We start from the raw sequence: 23313 nt of genomic DNA, 5'->3' as shown, positions 1-23313 counted from the left end.
GCAAACTTCTTTAATTATTTCTAAATTGAAGTATGGAAAAACTCACCTTCTTCCAAATAGGAAGCAACGTTTAGGGCTTCATGTAATTTCAGAAACAATGGTAAGCATAACAACATCATGATATTTATTTTCTTACAGTTATAAATTTTTCATTATAATTTTTTATAGTGTCAACTGTCAAGCTGTTGATTGTATTAAGCCATCTGTGAAATTACTATAATAAGTATTATATGAAATTAAAATATAGAAACCTATTAACTCAAGTTGATACAAATAAACCAAACTTCACAAATTTGAACTTTAAATAAAATAAATACATATACATAGTAAATTAGTAATTATGACGTAATTAAACGATCACTTAAAATGTCACAATAAACTAATTTAAACAATAAATTTACATGAAATTTCTAAATTTCATATTATTCAATCTATAAAAATAAATACATTTTCATACAAAATTACATATGAACATATATATATTGTTCGGTTCGATGTAAGGTTCTACAAAAAGGTTTGTATAAAAGGAAAGAAAGGGAGGTGGAAGGATAACATCTTTATGAAAATATAAGAGTAAAGAAAAGAATTATGCTGATTATTACACGGAAACGGCCAAATTGCAGAGATTTGGAACAATGATAGAGAAGTGGTGAAGTCAGAGATCATTGCTTTGCTTCGAGCATTTTAATTTTTTTTATGGAGGATAGATGGGTTGTATATTAAATGGCCACTTAAAATTATGAGAAATTTTTGGGTTCACCCTGGATCCACCAACCAATAGTGTTTGAGTATTTGATATTTGATATCTTTTAAAAAAGGAAATAAAATTGAATATCCAAATTAGATTATATTTTTAAAATAAAATAATAAAAATAAATAAAAATAGTTACAAAAAATAAATAAATTAATATTGTTAAATCTTCAGCAAAATACTAAACCCTATACCCTAAATCCTAAACCCTAAACCCTAAACGTTAAACCTTAAACTTTAGATAAACTCTAAACCGTTGGAAAATCTTAAACCCTAAATCATACATTAAAAACTAAATTTTACTATCACTAAACCCTAAATCCTAATCACTAAACCCTAAACCCTTGGGTAAACCCTAAACCCTTAGGTAAACTCTGAACCCTTGGATAAATCATAAACTCTAGGGTTTAATTTTAAATATTTTTGATTTAGAGTTTATGATTTATCCAAGAGTTCAGAGTTTATCCAAGGGTTTACGGTTTAGTGATTAGGGTATAGGATTTAGTATTTTGCTAAAAGTTTATCAATATTTATTTATTTATTTTTTGTAACTATTTTTATGTATTTTTATTGTTTTATTTTAAAAATATAATCTTATGTGGAAATTCAATTTTTTTTCTTTTTTTAAAATATATCAAATATCAAATACTCAAACACTATTGGTTGGTGAATCTAGAGGTTCAACCTAGGGGGTGAACCCAAAAATTTCTAATAAATTATTATAAGTCCAAGTGAATAGAACCAATATGAGTTTGTCTCGACTAAAGCTGACGTGGCTGTAAAACCCTTTTTATTGGTTGTTTTTTTATCATACATGGAGGGCCTGCGAGTTGAGTATTAATTAAGAACAACTGCTCAGTTTGTTTTTGGTGATCTCAAGTATTATATATATGGTCGTATCTTCAAGTTTGTGAAGTTTTGCATTATTTGTTCGAGCAGTTTCATATGTTTTCGATGGTTAATTGGCTCATATGAACATTGTTTGTTTCGAAGCAAAACAGTTCATGCCAATAAAATTTCAGGTGAATTACAAAAAAAAATATTAGAACATTTTGTGTCAAAAAAAAAAAAAAAAGAAATATTAGAACTTTAATTTTAAAAGAAAATTAAAGGCAAAATTAAAATTAAAAGGAAAATTAAATTAATTTACATGAGAGTTAAGTGGAGTCGAAGATAAATAGAAAAAAACAACTTCAATCTACTTTTCTCATTGTTTTTCCTTAATCGTCATATCATCATATTCTAAAACAATAAAAAATTGTATTAACAAAATATATATTATCTATTTATTAGAAGATTATGGAAAATTAAGATAATATTTTTTTAAGAAATTAATAAAAACTGTTCTCCTAATTTTCAAAAATAAAATGTAAATATATTAAAAGATATAATCCGCGCACGAATCTAGTACTTTTAAAGGGTTGCATGACTTTGGCATTAGTGTTTCAATATATTTTAGTTATAATTAAAGGGCAATTGTACAAAAGAACACCTTTCAAGTTTATGTCACAAAAATGACACCAGGAAATGAAAGTCACAAAAATGACATTCATTAAAGGGCAAAATGTCACTACTACCCTTGTGTTATAAGAATAAAAAAAAAAACAAAATTCATTTCCTTCACTCGCGACTCTTCGAACCATGTCGTCTCCGGCTCGGGAATCTTCAAACCCTCACCGGCACTGTCATCTCCGGCTCGCGAATCATCGTCTCTGGCTCGGGAATCATCGTCTCCGGCTCGGGAATCATCTTCTCCGGCTCGCGAATCATCGTCTCCGGCTCGGGAATCATCATCTCTGGCTCGGGAATCATCTTCTCCGGCTCACGAATCATCGTCTCCGGCTCGGGAATCATCGTCTCCGGCTCGCTAATCATCTTCTCCGGCTCGCTAATCATCTTTTCCGGCTATCTAATCATCAGCGTCACACTCTCTACTCTCAAAATCGGACACAAATCACTATGTAACTTTTTAAAATTAGGGTTTTTGAATTAAAATTTGTGAAGCTTGCGTTTTGATTTTGATTTGTTTGTTACTCTTTCTTATTAACCAGCGAAGCAAATGAAAGACTTTTGAATTGTGGGAACACAAAGTTGTTGGAGCATAATTCATCTCTTTGAGGTATGTTGCAGATTCAACCTTCTGTGTGTTTGTACAAATTTATAAAATAAAAGTTTGTTGTCTCTTGCTGCATCTATTGAATGTTTTTAGAAGATTTCCAGAAAGCATTTGTTGCTGCATCTATTGAATGTTGAATATTGAAACTCGTATGGTAACACATTTTGAAACTTTTTTGCTTGGAGTCTTGTTTTGATTAGGAATGTTGATATTTTTGATAGGGTCTTGAATTTGCTTATGAGTCTTTTGTTGCTTGTGAAACTGTCTAGTGTTTATAATAATTTCAGGAAGCATTTGTTTTTGATAGGGTCTTGAATTTGCTTATGAGTCTTTTGTTGCTTGTGAAACTGTCTAGTGTTTATAATAATTTCAGGAAGCATTTGTTGTGTTATTTCAGGAAAGCCTTCCAGAAAAGTTTGAATTTTTTTTTCCTTGTTTACGCAGGATAGAAACAAGATGGGAGATTCAGTACCTCTAAAACTAGCACTGCCAGAGCTGAAGTATCCTATTGGTTCACAGCCAAAGCAAAAGTCAGCAATCAACCAATATTCCGGCTCAGAGTATATCTCCATTGTTGACAGCATCCTAAAACCAGATGAGATGATAAGAGTCCGAGGATCATTTCTGGGACCTATAATGAAGCTCAGTGAGAGAGGATTGAAGTTATCAGCAAAGATGGTCTACGCCATTCTCACTAGAAGCATCGTTTCTGTCAAGGAGAATGAAGCCTGGTTCCATTTCGGTGCGCAGCCAATGAGGTTCTCTATAAGAGAATTTCATATGATGACAGGCTTGAAATGTAGTGGTGCATTAGAAGGACCACGAAGGGAAACCGATAGATTTAATTGGGAATTGCTAAAGGGGCGTAGTCATAAGTTAAGTGACGTGGTGGAACAGCTCAGAAACACAAGAGAAGATGCTTCTGAGGAGAGAGTATGCCTCGCAATGCTCATCCTGGTAGAGAGCATATTATTGCGGAAGAGCAAAGGAGGGAGTTTTCCTTTGGAATATGCGAAAAATGCACAGGATATGACATATCCATGGGGGAAAGAGGCTTACATTGTGCTCCTGAAGTCAATTCAAAACGCTGTCGCGAATCATTTGGAGAATAAATCCAAATTTGAGTTGCAAGGTTATCCTCTAGTATTCCTTCTTTGGATACTAGAGTCGATTCCTTTGCTAAGGAATAAGTTCAGTAAGTGTGTACCAACAGTTGAGGTTCCTGGGCCGACTTACTTGTGTGAAAAATACACTGACGTAGAGAATCCATCACTTGATAGGGTTTTACAGGTTGAAGCTGATACAAAGGTAAGCTTTTCCAAGTATATGTTTCTCAGTTTATTTGGCTTCTTCTTTTTAATATGTTTCTCATTGGTCTTTTTTAAAATACTCTCAGCTGAAGGTCCATTGCATACTACCTTCTATTCCTCATGATCCAGAAGATGATATCTCCATTGAAGACAAATATAGTGACGAGCTGGAAACACTGAAAGATGTAACAAAGAAAGGGTACAAGCTTACAGCCGATGACTGGGAAAATAGGTGTGTAGACACATTTGAAACATTGGATGCTCTTATTCAAATGATGGCAAATAAGGAGACTGGCCAAGCTTCTACTCCGATTGATGAGGATTCAGTAAATGAAAAAGTGAACAGGATCATTGAGGTAATGGAGGAGAATCTGAAGAGCATGAAGGATCGAATGTCATTACTGGAAGAAGAAAACATGCATCTTAGAGCCCGTGTGTCAGAGTTGGAAGGAAACAACAATGTTTTTCCCACTAACGTGACACAACAGGTAAATTCTCAAAACATCTTCTTTTACATTTGCATTTTCAAGTATTTTTTGGAAGATCTTGTACATATTCTTGAATGCCTTCCTAATATTTGACAAACAGCGATCCAGTGGGACACCTTTATCTCCAATGTCTCACACGCAACCATCGAGTGAGACGCCTTTATCTCCAATGTCTCAACAGCCTAATTTGACACATGAGGTATGTAACAAATAAATATTGTTGAGTTTTGAAGTAATATTTGGAAGCTTTTGTACTTCTTGAATGCATTCCTGATTTTTGCAGGAGACAATGATTGAATCAGCTGCATCTCCAAAGTCTCAACAAAATGAGGTATATGCTCAAAAATTTTTAAGAAAATATTTGGAAATTCTTGTACAAAATCCTGAATGCCTTCCTGATTTTTGCAGGATTACACGCAACCATCGAGTGAGACGCCTTTATCTCCAATGTCTCAACAGCCTAATTTGACACATGAGGTATGTAACCAATAAATATTGTTGAGTTTTGAAGTAATATTTGGAAACTTTTGTACATATTCTTGAATGCATTCTTGATTTTTGCAGGAGACAATGAATGAATCAGATGATGACACTCCTGCCCTTGATACTCAAGTATTCTCTCCTAATCTGACAAAAGAGGTATATGCTCAATGATATTGTTTTCACAGTTGGAGTTTACAAATTAGTTTTGGGTGATTTTTTTTACATATAAAGGCTTTTCTGATTTTTGACAGAAAGAAACAAGTGAGTCACCTGCTGAGAGGCCATCCAATCCTAATCAAGATGGAAAACCAGATGATGAGGTAATATTTATTCTAGAAATTATAGTTGAATGTATTCATGATGGCCTTTCCTGATATTTTTTTGCAGATTGTGAGAGAGAAATTAACAAGGGAGTCACCTGCTGCTCAGAGTCAAGTTTCGCAGAAAGAAACAGTGGAAATGAATGAGACACCTTCTTCTCCAATAGCTCCAAAGAGTATTGAAACTCCCGTTTATACTCCAAGTCAGACTCAGCAGGTACATGGTCAAAAAAAAATCTTGGATTTTTAAGTTAATGTTTGGAAGCTTTAGAACGTACTCTGGATTGCCTTCGTGATAATTTTTACAGATTGAGAGAGAGCCATCGGATGACACGCCTGCCCTTGATAGTCAAATTTTCACTCCTAATCTGACAAAAGAGGTATATGCTCAATGACAGTTGGAGTTTACAATTAGTTTTGGGTGATTTACATATATAGACCTTTCTAATTTTTGGCAGAGGGAAACACAAACCTCTACTGATGAGACGCCACCCAAAACTAATCAAGAAGAAGGAAAAACAAATGATGAGGTAATATTTACTCTAGAAATTATAATTGAATGTATTCATGATGGCCTTTCCTGATATTTTTTGCAGATTGTGATTGAGTCACCTGCTGCTCAGACTCAAGTTTCGCAAAAAGAAACACTGGAAATGAATGAGACACCTTCTTCTCCAATATCTCCAAAGAGTATTGAGGCTCAAGTTTTTACTCCAATTCAGAAACAGCAGGTAAATGCTCAAAAAATCTTGGAGATTTCAAGTAATGTTTGGAAGCTTTTGTACGTGTTTTTGATCCCCTTCCTGACTTTTTTTGTTTTTTTTGCAGACGGTAACAGAGGGAACGTATGAGGCTACACAACCATTGACTGAGATCATTTCAGCAAACAATAAAAAGGTAAGCATAGAAATGTCTTTCATAAGTACAACTTGAATTTTAAATTGTAGAAACTTCTTCATAACTACCTCTTTTATTTTATTGTTATTACAGGAGGATACACATGCTGTGCATCACACACCTTCCTCTCCATTGTCTTCACTAATTGCACTAGTTATTGAAGAAAATAAGAATGCTTTGGTAAGAAGAAATATTTAAAATGTTTATGTAATATTTTTCTATTCAACTAACTCTTACCATTTACTTTTGTCTTATAGAGTGAGACAGAAACTGCGACCCAATATTTTTCTCCAAGTGAGGGAGAGGAGACACAATCAAGCAGAAAGAATCAAGCAGAAGAAAATCTCAAGGATACTACAAAACATACAACTGAGCTAGTTTCCACAGATGTTTCGAAGACACAGCCTCTTACACAGCCTCTTACACAGCCTCTTACTCAGCAAACACAGCACCTTCAGACAAGTGAGGGAGAGCAATCCGATGAGACACCATCAGAGCAGAATCAAGCAGAAGAAAATCTCAAGGATACTACAGAACCTACTACTGAGCTAGTTTCCACAGAGCCTACTACTGAACCTACTACTGAGCATGTTTCGAAGATACCGCCTATTACTCAGAAAACAGAGCATCTTCAGACAAGTGCTATAGATTTTTCAGAAACAAACGAGGTATGCATCGAGTATATTTGATCTTTAATTATTATTCTAACAATTTGAAACCGCTGATGTTACTGAATCTTCATTTTTCATAGGTTGAAGTAAGCAGGCTTCTAGCTCACTTTCAAATAGGCGCAGAGGTTGAGATTTTGTCTACTGATGACGAAATATGGTATCCAGGAAAGGTTGTTGATCTTAAACTGTGTGAAGGACTAGAGGAGCTGACAGTTGAGTACACGACACTCTTCGCAGACCAACATAGACTTCAGAAACTTCAGGATACTATCACGGCTGACAAAATACGTCCTGCAACACCAACTAGTGACCAAAAATCCTTTGAGATGATGGATAAGGTAGAAGTCTTTTACAACAATGGCTGGAGCAGCGGACAAATTAGCATGGTACTTGGTGATAACACATACTCGGTGTGTCTCTATACTTCTATGGAAACTATTCTATTCAAACATTCAGATTTGCGAATTCATAGAGAATGGAAAGATGGAGTCTGGAAGATGGCAGATAAGGTAAATCATAACTTGAATTATACTTCACGTGAATTGTTTGATATACATACATTTTAGTTTCAGGAATGGTTTCCAGAAATTCCGATTGCAACAAATTTGATAATATTTTGCTTGGTGTCTATTGTTTGATTAAAGGTGAAGCCTGATAAGAAAAGGAAAGCTGCTGCCTCATCACAAAATTCAGGAATGGATAATGTTTTCCTAAGAAGGAGCGAGAGGGTGCCTAAACGATCTAGAGACACAAAAACTCCATTCAAGTCTGAAAGAAATCCGGCTTTAACTGTAATACCTGAGATTATACCTGCAGTTGATCCGTTTTCAACTCCTGCGGAACATAAGCTTTCAAGGCTTCAAAATTGGATGACATTAAAGCCCGGCATGCATGAAACGTAAGCATGTTTCTGTCCTTGTCTATATATTCTTATATTTATGTATAAAAGGTTTAGTAATTCCTTTGAATCTTCAATCGACTGCAGGTCCCTATCAATCAATGATAATAAGATAAGGAAATCTTTCTTTCAAAGCATGGAAAATGCAAAAAAGGACCTTAAGAAAGAGGTAATTTCTTTACATATGTTCTTGCCTTGAGCTTTTTTTTAAAAAAAAATTCAGGAAGGATTTGTTTAGTTTCAGGAATTAGATAGTAACAAAATAGATAATGTTTGCATTTTTTTTTGCAGCACATTGATGGAGCCTTTGCAATGCTAAATTGCAGAAGAAATGAGAATGCTGCTTGGTTCCACAACTACAAGATTCCAAAGGCGTGCTTCCTACCTATGGAGTTCTTGCATTGCTTGCTCTCTCATGATTTGGCTTACAAGAAAGAAAAGGTCAAAGGTAAAAAGATTTTCAACGATTTATTTAAAGATATTGTAAGAGGGAAGGTATATCCAGAGAAGACATGGGGAGAAGATGTTGATGTTGTGTATGGGATTACTCTTGGAAAAAAAAGCAATGTCTGGATTGGGATGGAAATTCATTTGAAGAAGAAAAGAATCACAGTATATGATTGTTTTCAAAAGGAAAGCAACAGCATTGATATTCCTCAAGTGAAAAAGTTGGCAGGTATATATAAACAATTTGTATTTGATGTATTCAACTGTTTCTTGGTTTGAAATATTCAACTGATTCTATCTTGATATTGATTTTTAAATATGACAGTGTTGATTTCTGATCTGCTGGTGGAATCTTCTGGTGATGAGGTAGATAAAGTGAAGATGATTCCATTTGAGGTTGAGCAGGCACAAGGTTTACCCAAGACAAAACATCCTTTCAACTGTGGGATATTTCTTGTCAAGATTCTGGAGTGCCAGTCATTGAAGATAGGAGACATGACAAAGATTAATGATGACAATGCATTGGAGCTAAGGAGAACCTTGTCTTGTGAGATCTTCAACCAATTTGTGGATGAGAGCTTTGGGAAATGAGAATGATGCATCAAAACATTTTTTGTTTTAGTTAAGACTCGGTTTTAGTTATGACTGTTTATTTTGTTATGTTGTTGGCGTCTGGTTACATAAGAAAGATTGGAAGGATATCAAGTATTTTTTTTGGGTCATATATCTTGGAAGGTTAAATAATGTTTCTGGATGGGTTTCCAGAAAAAATTGTAAGCTTAAAATTGTGATGTTTACAGACAAAAAAAAAAAAAAAAAATTTAGATCCAAAAAGGATCGAACACAGAGGGAGAGAGTTTGCGTATTTGGATAGTGTGGGATTTTAGCCACTAGGCAAAGAAGAATCATCTGTTAATGGATTACATTTAATTGTATTTAACTCTAAACTATAACACAAAAAAAATTAAAATTGATTTTGAATCCACCACTTATCGAACCCGGGGATAGAGAGACTTTTGTGTTATGAAATGCCTCGGTTTAACCGCTGGTCTGAAGTGAATCATCTGTTAAAGAATATTACATAAGCATACTTAAACCAATTAATATAGGATAGGTTTCCAAAACCAATACATTTCGATTGGAAAAAGACAAAACTTTTGCCGTCTCAACACTCTCGCCGTTTCTAACTTCTCGAATCTCACTCGTCTCCGCCTCTCGAATCTCTCTCTCATCTCCATATCTCTCGATCTCCGACGAAAACCCATCTCCAGAACTCTCTCTCTCTCGATCTTTTACGCGAGCTCTCTCTATTCTCCGAGAAAAACCATTTCTAGAGCTCTATCTCTTTAAGGTATGTTGCAGATTCAACCTTATGTGTGTTTTCTTTCTGAGAGATTGGTCTCCTGGTTTTTGCTTGTGTATAGACTTGCTCGTTTTAACCTAATATGATTGGTAGAATTCTAGTTCATGTGAAAGCATGTGTATAGACTTCAGGAAGGATTTGTATTGTTTCAGGAAACCCTTCCTGCAGATTCAACCTTATGTGTGTTTTCTTTCTGAGAGATTGGTCTCCTGGTTTTTGCTTGTGTATTGACTTGCTCGTTTTAACCTAATATGATTGGTAGAATTCTAGTTCATGTGAAAGCATGTGTATAGACTTCAGGAAGGATTTGTATTGTTTCAGGAAACCCTTCCTGAAACAAGATGGGAGATCCATTACCATTAAGACTAGCACTGCCTGAGCTGAGATATCCGATTGGATCAGAGCCAGAGAAGACGATATCGATAAACCAACACTCGATAGTTGCTTATATCAAAACTGTTAAGGAAATTCTAGGAAATGATGAGTTCAACAGAATAAGAGGGACGTTTTTGGGACCGGTGATCAAGCTTGGAGAGAGGTCTTTGAAATTATCAGCTAAGATAGTGCACGCAGTTCTCACCAAAAGCATCAAGACAGTGAAGAGACACGAATCCTGGTTCCATTTTGGTGCTCAGCCAATGAGGTTCTCTATAAGAGAATTCCACATGGTGACTGGTTTGAAATGTAGTGGTGAAGCAAGAGAACCACGAGAGGAAACCGAGAGATTTAAGTGGGACTTTCTAAAAGGGCGTACTCATACAGTAAAGGACGTGGAGAAGCAGCTCAGAAACACAAGAGAAGATGCTTCTGATGAGAGATTCTGCCTTGCAATGCTCCTCCTGATTGAGAGCATACTACTACAGAAGAGCCTTCTCGACGGTGGCACAACTTTTACTTTGGATTATGTGAAAATAGCGCAGGATATGGATGTCTTGATGACATACCCATGGGGGAGAACAGCTTATAATTTGCTGTTAAAATCACTTCAGAGAGCTGTCGACAAAAGCCTCGACAAAAACAATTATGATTTGCAAGGATTCCCTATGGCATTTCTTATATGGATACTTGAGTCAGTACCTTTGCTACAGTATGCATTCAGTCAAGTGGTTCCTATTCTGAGCGTTCAACCGTCTACCCCAATATTTTTGTGTGAGAAGTACCTTCAAATAGCTTCTCCACAGCTGATAGATGTTCTCCTAATTGAAATCAAAGATCATGTTAGTTTTTACATTATTTTTTTCTTGTTTCTGTTTTGCCTTATGATTCTCCATTTAAAAGCTAATTATTTTTTTGGTTTCAGCTTAAGGTCATATGCATCCTACCTCCTATTCCTAATGATCCAGAAGCTGATGTTTGCATGGAAGACGAAGCTAATAAAGATCTGGATGACATGGCCGATTTATCCAAGAGAGGTTATAAGTTTAAAATTAGAGATTGGCGAAACATGTCAGTAGACCTATACGGTGCTAATGAACAAATAAGAAGAGCATCTTTACTGTTTGGGAATGGAGGGATGAGTCAAGCTTCTTCTTCGTATCAGGAGGAGTCTTTGGAATCAAAGATCAACAGAATCAGCGAGATGGTGGGAGATAATTTAAGGATCATGAACGATCGTTTGTGTTTGATTGAAAAAGACAGGAAACAGATTAAAGAACGTGTGACAAAACTAGAGAAACTACAAAGAGTTACTTCATATGAAACTCCAAACAATGAGGTAACTTTTTTTCGGAAATTAAAATTAATGTTTATCTAGTTCTTGATTCAGTTTTTTTTTTGAGTTGTCAAGTAATTTTGGAAGATGTTATACATATTTAGGATTGCCTTCCTAATTTTTGTTCTACTTGCACAGACTGACACAACTCCATTTCATGAGACGGCTTCCAGACAAGGTGAAGCCAATACAGATCAAGCAGATGAACAACTTAACAATGAGGCAAGTATAATTTTGAAAACTGTTGGTATTTATAAAATTATGAATTTGGTTGTACTTCAATTAATTTTTGGAAGTTCTTGTACGTGTTCATAATCCCATTCCTGACTTCAGGATACACGAGAGCCTATGAATGAGATCACGAAAGAGACACCTGGTTCTCCAATAGCTCAACAGAATATTGAGACTCCAGTCCTTACTCCAATTCAGACGCAACAGGTACATTCTTTAAAAAAATGGACTTTTCAAGTAATTTTTGGAAGCCCTTGTACGTGTTCATGAAACCATTCCTGAATTCAGGAGACTCACGAGCTTATGAATGAGAACATTTCACCAAACATTCAGGAGACTCACGAGCAAAATAAGGTATTACTTTTATTTTAAAACCTTTAATAAATATAAAGCAACTATCAAAATGACTGGATATCCTTGAATCTAAACCATCACAGGATGTAGAAAGCAGAGTTCAAAATACCTTTGAGATCGGAGCAAATGTGGAGATTTCATCACAAGATGACAATACTTGTCATAAATGGTATCCAGGAAATGTGTTGGCAACATATTTGGTTGATGGGGTTGAGATGGTGAAAGTTGAGTACTCCGCACCGTCTCTGGACGAAAAGAAGAGGAAAAGGAGTGTTGAGACACGTGTATCAATTGACAGAATACGTCCTCAACCACCACCTGAGAGACCTGGAGCGAAGAAAAGTTATGAGCTAATGGATGACGTAGAGGTGTTCGACAATGGTGCCTGGTGCGCTGGAAAAGTTAAAGTCATTTTGTTTGATGGCACGTGTTTTGTCTCTTTGAACAATTCTACTGAACAAATTCACTTCAACCATTCTGAGATGCGAAAACCAAGAAAATGGGTAGATGGTGTTTGGAAGATGACAGAAAAGGTAAAACAAATGCCTTGGATAACTTGAATTGAAAAATAATGTCATTTGTTTAATATCTCGGTATTGTTTTTCAGATAGAAGAAGAGCAGACGCAGAGTGTGAATCCAAGTGAAGGAGATGGTGATAAAAAGGTATGAAATATTTATACATCATACTAGGAATTAAGATATAAATGTATCTGAATTTTTGTCATTCAAAAAGGGGAAGGCGAAGGCTGTCGCTTGTAAGAAGAAGAAGAAAGCAAATGCTCAGCCAGTAGATTTGCTTCCTTTTCTACAGCGAGAAGAGAAGAGGCCAATACGACCTAGAAACCCTCCTATGCCTGTAACACCTGAGGTAATCCTTCCAATTGATCCATTTGTGACACCTGAATTTCCTCGGTTTTCAAGGCTTGCACACTGGATGGATCTACGGGGCATATATCGTGTGTAAGCAACTTTTTGTCCTTGCATAAATATTCCTAATTTATTTTGTAAAAGTTTCGATTGATACTAGTTAATTTTATCAACTACAGACCGTTTTATATCAATGGAAGAGAAATTGAAAAAGAGTTCTTTCAAAAAATGGACGATGCAGAAAAGAATCTCAACAAAGAGGTAATCAACACTCTGTTCTGTCTTCTATTTATTTAATGTTAATAATTAATGTGGTTCTGGATGATGCAATGTGATTAGGAAAAGGATATGATTGAGTTTTGTATTTACAAACTCTGTTTCGATTCTTATTGAGTGGTAATAATGCTTTGTGGATATTTGATTGTGTCATATGTTTAGGAAGAGGTTGAGTTGAGCTATGTTAGATGTCCATGTTATAGCAGTTCTATATGAAGTTTCTAACTATATTGTTACATTGGCAGCACATAAATGTTGCATTTGAAATGCTAAATTGTAAGAGGGTTGAGCAAGGTGCTTGGTTCCGCAACAACAATCTTCCAGCAGCATGCTTTGTACCAGTCAGATTCTTAGAAGTGGTTGGGTACGCTTATGAATCTGTCAGGAAGCCACATAAGAAAAAACAAACGTTATTGGAGGGCTGTGTAGGCGAACTTGTGAAAGGTTTAATACATCCAAAGAAGGTATGGCTGGAAGATGTTGATGTTATATATGGTGTCATTGAAGATAAGTTGAGCTATCACTATATTGGGGTGGAGATACAATTGATTGATAACACAATCACACTCTTCCATTGTGGTCTTCCAAAAGCAAATATCAAACGTGCTCTTAATCAAATCCAAGAACTGGCAGGTAAAAACTCTTTGTGATTTATTAATTTTATTATTCAGTGTAGAAAAATCAGTTTTATTTATATTGTTACATTGATTATGGATAGGATTGTGAAAGTATGCGTATCCTGAAAAAAAATTTTTAGCTAATTTAGAAAATAAAAGTTTGTCTCTTGCTGCTTGTGCTTGTGATGCATTTTTACATATTCATTTTGTTGTCTGTTGGTGATTAATTTATTGTATAATTTTGGGTATTTAAGTTTGCAGAAGGGCTTCCAAAGACAAAATTTCCATACAACTGTGGTATTTTTGTTGTGAAGATGCTGGAATGCAGGTCACTAGGATTGAAGAGCATGGTTAATATAAATTATGAAACTGCGATGGACTTACGAAGCAAGCTATGTTGTGAGATCTCCGACCAGTTTATGGATAAAGATTTCCAGGAAGGTCAAAGGAAGTGAAAATGTCATATTTGTTCTGTTTTTTACTCTGTTTTTCTACTTTGACGTTAATTATCCCTAACGTTTAAGTTTAAGTTTGTAATGAATTATCCCTAACGTTTTTTTCATTTAGATTGTTATTGAAAATTTTTTAGGATGTCTTGATGAATTGTCAAATGCTTATGGTACTCTTAGGATGGGTTTCCAGAAAAAGAGTGAGAAAGCAAAATGCACCATAGCCTAGCAAATTCCTTTAAAGTTTACAAAAAAAATGAAAAAGAATGTGATCCGATGTCAATTGAACTCGTTAACTTTTGAATATTTAATTAAAAACAGAAAAAAATGTGAGTATACACAACGGGGATCGAACACGGCTTATTGTGTGATAAGGGTACACTAAGAGTAGAAGGGCTTGCCACTAGGCTATGGTGGATATTCGATAACAGTGTAAATGTGAATTTATTTAATCACCGACGATAGATTTATATAATCTGGATATCATTTTAGGTATTCAGGATAGCTTTCCAAAAACAAATTCCTTTAATGTTTACAAAAAAAATGAAAAAGAATGTGATCCGATTTGGATTGAACTCGTGAACTCTCGAAAGATGAATAAAAGTGTGCTAGGCTTAGGTGAATCATCTGATATATGTGTCCACATAAATGAATTTAACCGCATTTTATGTCAAATTCAGGATGGCTTTCCAGAAACGAATATGAAACCGAGATTAGCCAGATATAAGACCACTAATCCTCTACATTTTAATCAGTGTTTTTGTTTTGTTTTGACTGAAACACAACACAAAAGAAGATGATAACATGAGATTACTCATAATGTGGTTTCTTAAAATAAATCATAATGTGGTTTCTTAAAACAAATCATAATGTGGTTTCTTAAAACATAAGCTTTAAAACATAAAAAAAGAGAAGATCATAACATGAGATTACTCATCCAACAGCCACTTTTCCTCAAGCTTACACCAATCAGGAACTTTGACCTTCACATCAGCAAGCATTCCATCCGCTTCCATGAGTTCTTCTTTGAGTTTTTCCAACTCAGCAGTGAAGTCAAATTTTCCTTTAGCCTTAATAATCTCTTCAAGCAACTCGATTTGGGAAGCAATGGAATTTGCTTTGCTGGCTGCCTGATGCCATTCAATTTCAGATAGCATGTGTTCGTTGGAAAAACGAAGAAGAGCCCTGTAACGTTCCACAGTTTCCGCCTTTCCTTTGTTGAAACCATCGGAAGCATCAGATCCGTAAACCTCCTTTATGGGACGCTTCATCATCTTCTTTGACCCTTCCATTGAAACTTGATGAATGAGAAAAGAAAAAACACAGAAGAAATGAAAGTCAGTAAAAGAGAGATCTGATATCTTCCCTTGTATATATAGAACGAAAAGTAACCCTTCGATTACTATAAAATGGTTTAGAAAGCAACCTTTCGATTATTGAACGATTACTGAGATAAATGATGTCTATTTTAGAAAGGAACCGTTAAAAAAAAAAATCTAATTCCAAGGGGATTTGAACCCAGGTCGAGACAAGTGTATAAGTTTCGAAAGATAGGTGGTTTAGCCGCTAGGCCAAGGAGAATCATCTGTTAGATTTTCCCACATAAACATATTTAACCGTACAAATTGTGATTAGCAAAATTTGGAGAAAAAAAAATAAAAATATACACATCTCCCAGGATTCGAATCTGAAATGTCTGGGAGGAAAGGCGGAATAAGGTATACCACTAGACCAAGTGTGTTTCAATCGTTAGGTGAAGTAAGTAACAGAATATATTTCTTTTATCTGTAATAATTTTTAAAAAAAATCTGATTCCAAGGGGTATCGAAACTAGGTCGGGACAAGTGTTTCAGATTTGGAAAGATAGGTGGTGTTGCCGCTAGGCTGAGGTGAATCATCTGATATAAATGTCCACATAGATGAATTTAACCGCAAACGTTATATTATAAACTTTGGAAAGAAACTCTGAGTTTCAGGATGGGATTCCAGAATAGTTGAATATTACTGTGCTTTTTTCTAGCAAAGAAGTTTAAACTAAGAATTGAAATGAGATCTAAAGATAATGTTGTATATTACAAAATTTGGAAGAAATCATACTTATTCGGGATAGGGTTCCAAAAGAAAAAATGTATATGGTCTGGTGCATATCATGTAACCATCAAATAGCCAACATCCAAATAATAATCAATAAAAATGTAGAACTTCATCCTATAGGCCTCTCGCATGTGCTCTTGTTGTGCCCTCCTGTGCCACATCTGCTGCACTTGTGGGACTGAGATTTAGATCCAGGAACCCCAAACTCGCCAACGGATCTCTTTCTCTTTGTAGGAGGGCGTCCACTTTTCTTTTTGGTAGCTGGAGGTGGGCAAGACAGTTCATCAATATTCTCTGGATAGGTGGACGTTGACAACTCTCCACCAGGATGTATGCTTTCAGCATAAGCTTTAGCCCAGGTTTCTGTCAAGTGAGAAGCATCAACAAAAAGGTTTTCATCTCTCTTGATATGCTTAGCAGCAGCGATGGCATGGATGCAGGGGATCTTGTCAATGTCGAAAACATTACATGTGCAATGCCGCTTCTCCAAGTCAACAACAAACTTCATTGTTTCATTCTTCACCTCAAACTCGCTTCGATCAACTTGATACACATTCAACAACATTGCGGCCCCTAACCTAGATACCAATTTCTGCACAACTTTTGGAGTAACCAGGTGCTTATGTTTCGCAGCCGCTTCGCGTCGCTCAAAAAACCAAGTGGTCATCGTCAATCTGATAGTTTCAAGGAGAGAGATAATGGGCAACTCACGAGGCATCCTCAACATAGAATTGAGAGACTCTGCAATGTTGGTAGTCATGATATTATACCTGTTCGCAGGCGCATAGCTTCGTGCCCACTTCCTAAAATCAGAATCTTCCAGATACTTAGCCAATTCAGGACATTTATCCTTTATGTCCTTGAAGATTAACCAGAACTCGTGACACGTATAGGCATCAGCAGCGCTTTCCACCAGAGGTAGCAACCCAGTCTTCGCATATGTAGGAGTGATGTTGCGGAGCAGATGGATCCTGCAAATTCCATGGTGAGATAAGGGATATACATCCTCCAACGCTGAAGAAATGGAGTTAGCCCTGTCTGATACAAAAACAAGATCCGAAGCGTCCGGGATCTTCTGGCTCAAACCTCTAAAGAACCATTTCCAAGAGGCGCCATTTTCTGCGTCAACCACTGCAAAGGCGAGAGGATATAGATGATAATTCCCATCTTGAGCACAAGCTGCCAATAAAGTCCCATTGAATTTTCCCTTCAGAAATGTACCATCTACTGCAATAACTCTCCTCATCAATGAGAATCCCCTTATCGAAGGACCAAAAGCCACAAATGCATACTTGAACTTTTCTGCAGCATCCACATGTTGATAAGTCAAGGAACCAGGGTTTGTTTCTGTGATTTTATACAACCACCTAGACAAATTGTAATAGCTGTCTTCAGGAGTCCCTCTAACCAAAATCTGAGCTTCTTCTCTCACTCTCCAAGCTTGTTTGTAATTGATGTGAACACCATGCAGCATCCTGACCTGTTCAATGATCTGTTTCGGTTTGAGACCTTCCTTTTTTTCTCCATAATTGCTGCAAATCAAAGAACCCAACAACTTTGCAGATGCTTGTCTGTGGTTGGCTTTCCTGTGTGTTGTATCGCATGTATGCTCATGAACATACTTTTTAACAACGAAAAAATCTGAAAGAGGTAGCTTGGTAGCACGCATCCTCCACGTGCAATTTTCATCAACACAACTCAAAAGCACTCTTGACTTGTTAGAAGAGACAGTCTTGTACTCAAACTTCCACTCTAAAGCCCATTTCTTCATCCTCAACATCAACTCTCTCTTTGTCTTAAAATAGCTATTCACCTTAATATCGCCAGCTCCTCTCGTGGTTGGTGAAAGTCCAATATGGACAGGGCTAAAATCCGGAAGAGCATTCAGAGGAACTGTAGAAACACCTTCATATAGAAGACTCTGTAAAAGTCGAGTAGTTCTGTAAGGCATAATACTTGATTATGAAGCATATCATGCAAACACAAACAGAAAAAGGGAATTAGGGACAATGTACCTGTTTTTCTCTCTGCACAGTAGAAAGAATCATTGGATTGGCATTCAATGGAACAGGAGAAGCAAATGTATCAGAAGCTTGAGTGTTACAGCTAGCTGGATCAGTACTAACCTGCAAAAGTCCAATATGGACAGGACTAAAATCCGGAAGAGCATTCAGAGGAACTGTAGAAACCCCTTCATATAGAATACTCTGCAAAAGTCAAGTAGTTCTGTAAGGCATAATACTTGATTATGAAGCATATCATGCAAACACAAACAGAAAAAGGGAATTAGGGACAATGTACCTGTTTTTCTCTCTGCACAGTAGAAAGAATCATTGGATTGGCATTCAATGGAACAGGAGAAGCAAATGTATCAGAAGCTTGAGTGTTACAGCTAGCTGGATCAGTACTAACCTGCAAAAGTCGAGTAGTTCTGTAAGGCATAATACTTGATTATGAAGCATATCATGCAAACACAAACAGAAAAAGGGAATTAAGGACAATGTACCTGTTTTTCTCTCTGCACAGTAGAAAGAATCACTGGATTGGCATTCAATGGAACAGTAGAAGCAAATGTATCAGAAGCTTGAGTGTTACAGCTAGCTGGATCAGTACTAACCTGCAAAAGTCGAGTAGTTTTGTAAGGCATAATACTTGATTAGGAAGCATATCCTGAAAAGTCTAAGGAAGAAAAAAATCATACAAACCTTAACACACAAACGACAGGTTCCATCAAATGCTCTAGTCTTGGAAATGAAAGTTCTGAGCTGACGAGTATTACCTATCGAGAGTGGGGGGAAACTTTCAATAATACATATCATATCCAATGAAATACCATAACTCAAACTGATTTCTTCCTCTTTAACACTAAAATCTTCAGATACAATTTTCATCAAATCTTCATACAGTAGATCTTCTTCTATGGAAATGATTGATGCATTCCTCTTCAAATCAACAAGAAACTCCCACTGGAGATATTCTTTTGAGATCCATTGTCCACAGATGCACAAAACTTCCATTGTTCTACAAAATCAACTTCAATTCATCAACAAATGAATAATATATAACAAAAACTAGATAATGTATAACAAAATGAAATGATTCAAACCTTAATCAAATCAGACACACGAGAGAGAGAATGAGATGAATAGACGTAGAAACGACAGATCAATTGAGAAACGACGACGACGACGATAAATAAACGGAGAGACGACGACGACGGATCAACGGAAAGGCGATGACGACGACGGAGAGACGACGACGATGACGACGACGGAGAGACGACGACGATGACGATGACGACGAGGGAGAGACGACGACGATGACGACGAGGGAGAGACGACGACGACGAAAGACAGCGATGAGGAGAAGAAGAAGCGATGAAACGAGGACGGCGACAATTGATTTCAAATTTTTCTTTTTAATTACTTAAAGAAGAAGGCATAAGGATAAATTACCCCTTTAGTGAAACTTATTTTTGTGATTTCTGATCCTGAGTGCTAGTTTGGGGAGGAAAACTTTGTTTGGTGTTCTTTGTGTCATTTTCTCTTAATTAAATTCTACTAATTTTATTTTTATATAATTATATATATTTATTTTTGTTTTAAATATTTAGTATGTAAACCATTTAGAAAAAAAAAAGGGGTTCCGAATCCTAGTTTTTAATAAACTCCATACTGCAGTCAAACGACGCCGTATTAGGTATGCGACTGGAATAAGGTCATCGGAATCTGAGAAAGGCTCTCGTCCTCCTTTGCTTCTTCTTCCAAAAAATGGATCGAACCCAAAGACCGAGAAGCGTCCTGGACTCACTAGGCGAAGAACTCATCGGAATCCTCACGCCCGTCTCCATATGCATGTTCACCGTCGTCCTCCTCGTCTGCCTCCTAAACTCCGACCCATTCTCCTCCGCCTCCTTCTCCTCAATCGCCACCGCAGCTTACTCCGAAACGGACTCCGACTCCCCCTGGGACAAGCTCCTCGGCGCCTTCCTGAACTCCCTCGTCTTCGTCGCCGCGATCACCGTCGCGACGTTCCTCCTCGTCCTCCTCTTCTACCTCAGATGCGTCAGGTTCCTCAAGCTCTACATGGGATTCTCGGCCTTCGTCGTTTTAGCGAACCTCGGCGGAGAAATCTCCGTCCTTTTGATCGATCGCTTCAGGCTCCCGGTCGATTCCGTCACGTTTTCGATCTTGTTATTTAACTTCTCCGTCGTGGGTGTGTTCGCCGTGTTCATGTCGAGGTTCTCGATCTTGATCACTCAGGGGTACTTGGTTGTGATCGGTGTCTTGGTCGCTTACTTCTTTACTATGCTGCCTGAGTGGACTACTTGGGTTTTGCTTGTCGCTTTGGCGCTTTACGACCTCGCTGCTGTTCTGTTACCTGTTGGTCCGTTGCGTCTCCTTGTGGAGATGGCTATCTCCAGAGACGAGGATATACCCGCTCTGGTGTATGAAGCGAGGCCCGTGATCCGGGATGACTCGCGTTTGGTTCAGAGGAGAGTTTGGAGAGACCGGAGATCCAGCCAGAACGATGACGACTTGGAGAACAACGAAGTAGTAAATGTGGTTAGAGCAGAGGAGGACGAACAAAGATCAGAGATATCTGTACCGTTGATTGAGAGGAGTAGACCTGAGAGTTCGGAGACTTTTCTCGAAGGGATTGGGTTGGGATCATCAGGTGCGATCAAGTTGGGGCTTGGGGATTTCATCTTCTATAGTGTTTTGGTTGGAAGAGCTGCTATGTATGATTTGATGACGGTTTACGCTTGTTACTTGGCCATTATTGCTGGTTTAGGGGTCACGTTGATGCTATTGTCTGTGTATCAAAAGGCTTTACCGGCTCTTCCTGTGTCCATCATGTTAGGTGTTGTGTTCTACTTTCTCGCGAGGTTGTTCTTAGAAGTTTTTGTTGTGCAGTGTTCTTCAAACCTTGTGATGTTTTAAGAGTATTGAATACACGTTTGTCTAAAACTACTGCCCTACAATTTAGTCAATTTTACCAAAATCGCTGCACTTCCAACCACGAAGATTAACAAACAACTTTGAGTGAAGTGTATCATATTCATGCCTACCGATTAGTAATAACTGTAAAACTAATATAAGCAGAAACCAAAAAAAAAAAAAAAACACAAAAGGAAGCTCAAGGTTATCAAGATGCAATGTAGCTTATGTAAAACCCTAAACAATCATCAATCTGCTTTCTAAAAATCAAGAAGATAGATCTGATTTCTCTTTAATTTTTTGCCACCTTGAATATTTTGACTTGAAATGATGTAGCAGATGGTCTACAAATGCATTGCCTTTGGAGACATACTCGTAACTTATTCTCAAAACTGAGGCTCTCCTCAGATAAATAGCAAAGTATGAGATCTTTGAAAATCCTAGTAGAAAAGGTAGAGTTTTTCATTGAAGAAGAAGAAGAGTTTTAACGTTGCTTATCCCTGCAACCAGATTTGCAATATCAGGCAAAATACCTTCTCCATCACTATCACTATCACTATCATCATCATCATCATAATACTCTATATCATCATCATGAACCTTTGCAATATGCCCCGAACCAAAACAATTGCTATCTTCATCATAATCATCCTCACCCCAACCACCGTCAACACCATTACTAAAACCATTACAAAAACCATCCTCATCCAAAACTCGGTCCTGTCTAAGATCCAGTCTAGCTTCAACAAATCAACATGATAATGTCCGGCCACGTAACCAGAATGGTCAAGGTAGACAAGACTAGGTGTCCGAAACACCTCACTAGCGGGAGGCTCCCAGTAACCACGAAAATGGCAAGAGACGGCCAGTCTTTTGATACAAGGACTAGACACAGCGATGGACTGACTCACCACCATCCAGCGCATGAATAACTCCTCAAGCAGAGGGCAGCCGGAGATGAGATATTCATACACCTCACAAGGGTGAAACCCAACTGAAACGAGAGAAAGTGTTTTGAGGTTTGGGAAAAACACGCCACCGTTAGGAGGAGGAAGACCAGAGAGATAAAAACCCGTCTGATAACGTGAGCTTGACCAGCGTGTTGCTTGTGAAGGACTCTGCTTTTATACTATGCATACACACGCTCTCCAAGTGAAGCTCCAAGAAGCAGCTTCGCTCCAGCACAGTGCGAATCCATATGTCTCCACTCTGGTTTTGTCGTGTCTGTGTTCACAGTTGAGAGAGAATCTTTTGATGATTGAAGAGTTGGTTAAGAGAGCGAGCGTTGTGTCCACGAATGCAGAGAAGCCACGGGGATCGCCAATTGCTTCCCTCAAATCGAGCTTGTCTACAAGGGAGAGAAGACTCCTCCATCGTTTGGACAGAACGATGTGGAAGCAGCAAGTCTTGTCGGAAGCAACGACAGGATTTGTCCGAGGACCTCGTCTGGGAGACTGCTAATTGAATCTCTTGAACCCGTACACACTCTCTGGGCAGACATAGATTAGATGAAGGCATCTAATTTATTTAAATAGAGTTCTATTTGAATTCATAATTTTTTTTTACTTATTCAATAAATTATGATTAAATATAAAGATACACTTCATTACATAAATGATTTTTTTTCGCGATATGCTGAATAATATCATTTAAATACATTTATTATAATAATTTTTGTTTATATTAAATTTATAATAATTTTGAAAAATTAAATGTGTTGATAAAAATTCGATAGAAATTTTTTGATTAGTTAATAATGGATGAACTAGATTGGGATATATGCTATGCATGGGATGAGTTTACTCATTAACATATATGAGATAATATGTACAATAAATTATAGTAAAAAACTTTATTACAGAGAAGGTGTACTTTATATTTTTGTGTCCATTTTCCATTTCGAGAGAGAGTTACGTAGAAAGGTACTTTGTGTTGGGTCTTTTACTTCTCTAAGTACTTTACACTTGAGGTTAGACATGTCAATTAGAGCCGAAGCCCGTAGCCCGAGCCTGTCCAGCCCTAAAAATTA

The 23313-nt window shown here is 37.0% G+C and overlaps 4 protein-coding genes and 1 pseudogene across 4 annotated transcripts; 3 read left to right on the top strand and 2 right to left on the bottom strand.

Moving 5' to 3' along the window:
* The first annotated feature begins 1497 nt into the window (after window positions 1-1497).
* Window positions 1498-6986, top strand: LOC111205642. Its single transcript, XM_022701776.2, has 10 exons — window positions 1498-2870; window positions 3312-4175; window positions 4264-4665; window positions 4766-4864; window positions 4949-4996; window positions 5074-5142; window positions 5230-5304; window positions 5400-5468; window positions 5536-5685; window positions 5777-6986. The coding sequence occupies exons 2-10, from the start codon at window positions 3324-3326 to the stop codon at window positions 5861-5863; spliced, it is 1851 nt and encodes a 616-aa protein (XP_022557497.2). The 5' UTR covers window positions 1498-2870; window positions 3312-3323; the 3' UTR covers window positions 5864-6986.
* Window positions 6122-9101, top strand: LOC125585831. Its single transcript, XM_048755526.1, has 9 exons — window positions 6122-6199; window positions 6297-6365; window positions 6459-6545; window positions 6623-7033; window positions 7117-7545; window positions 7681-7934; window positions 8022-8103; window positions 8226-8610; window positions 8707-9101. The coding sequence occupies exons 1-9, from the start codon at window positions 6122-6124 to the stop codon at window positions 8970-8972; spliced, it is 2061 nt and encodes a 686-aa protein (XP_048611483.1). The 3' UTR covers window positions 8973-9101.
* Window positions 9102-16453: 7352 nt separating this feature from the next.
* LOC125585830 lies at window positions 16454-18295 on the bottom strand. Its single transcript, XM_048755524.1, has one exon. It carries the CDS (start codon window positions 18293-18295, stop codon window positions 16454-16456), a length of 1842 nt encoding a protein of 613 aa, XP_048611481.1.
* Window positions 18296-19990: 1695 nt separating this feature from the next.
* LOC106377250 (presenilin-like protein At2g29900) lies at window positions 19991-21317 on the top strand. Its single transcript, XM_013817449.3, has one exon. It carries the CDS (start codon window positions 20115-20117, stop codon window positions 21285-21287), a length of 1173 nt encoding a protein of 390 aa, XP_013672903.1. The 5' UTR covers window positions 19991-20114; the 3' UTR covers window positions 21288-21317.
* Window positions 21318-21323: 6 nt separating this feature from the next.
* On the bottom strand, window positions 21324-22821 carry LOC106377251 (annotated as a pseudogene).
* Window positions 22822-23313: the final 492 nt, after the last annotated feature.

This window comes from Brassica napus, chromosome C4 (genome assembly GCF_020379485.1).
Source record: "Brassica napus cultivar Da-Ae chromosome C4, Da-Ae, whole genome shotgun sequence".
In the NCBI taxonomy this organism is placed as follows: Eukaryota; Viridiplantae; Streptophyta; class Magnoliopsida; order Brassicales; family Brassicaceae; genus Brassica; species Brassica napus.
Note: the sequence above shows the minus strand (reverse complement) of the source record. Positions and strands in the feature narration are given on the sequence as shown.

Bases quoted from the DNA above. Each gene is read 5' to 3' on its own strand.
- LOC111205642 (XM_022701776.2), top strand. From the start codon at position 3,324: ATGGGAGATTCAGTACCTCTAAAACTAGCACTGCCAGAGCTGAAGTAT. The intron at 5,143-5,229 runs GTATGTAACCAA...TGATTTTTGCAG, and splicing joins AGCCTAATTTGACACATGAG to GAGACAATGAATGAATCAGA. The intron at 5,686-5,776 runs GTACATGGTCAA...TAATTTTTACAG, and splicing joins CTCCAAGTCAGACTCAGCAG to ATTGAGAGAGAGCCATCGGA.
- LOC125585831 (XM_048755526.1), top strand. From the start codon at position 6,122: ATGAATGAGACACCTTCTTCTCCAATATCTCCAAAGAGTATTGAGGCT. The intron at 8,104-8,225 runs GTAATTTCTTTA...TTTTTTTTGCAG, and splicing joins AAAAGGACCTTAAGAAAGAG to CACATTGATGGAGCCTTTGC. The intron at 8,611-8,706 runs GTATATATAAAC...TAAATATGACAG, and splicing joins TCAAGTGAAAAAGTTGGCAG to TGTTGATTTCTGATCTGCTG.
- LOC125585830 (XM_048755524.1), bottom strand. From the start codon at position 18,295: ATGCCTTACAGAACTACTCGACTTTTACAGAGTCTTCTATATGAAGGT.
- LOC106377250 (XM_013817449.3), top strand. From the start codon at position 20,115: ATGGATCGAACCCAAAGACCGAGAAGCGTCCTGGACTCACTAGGCGAA.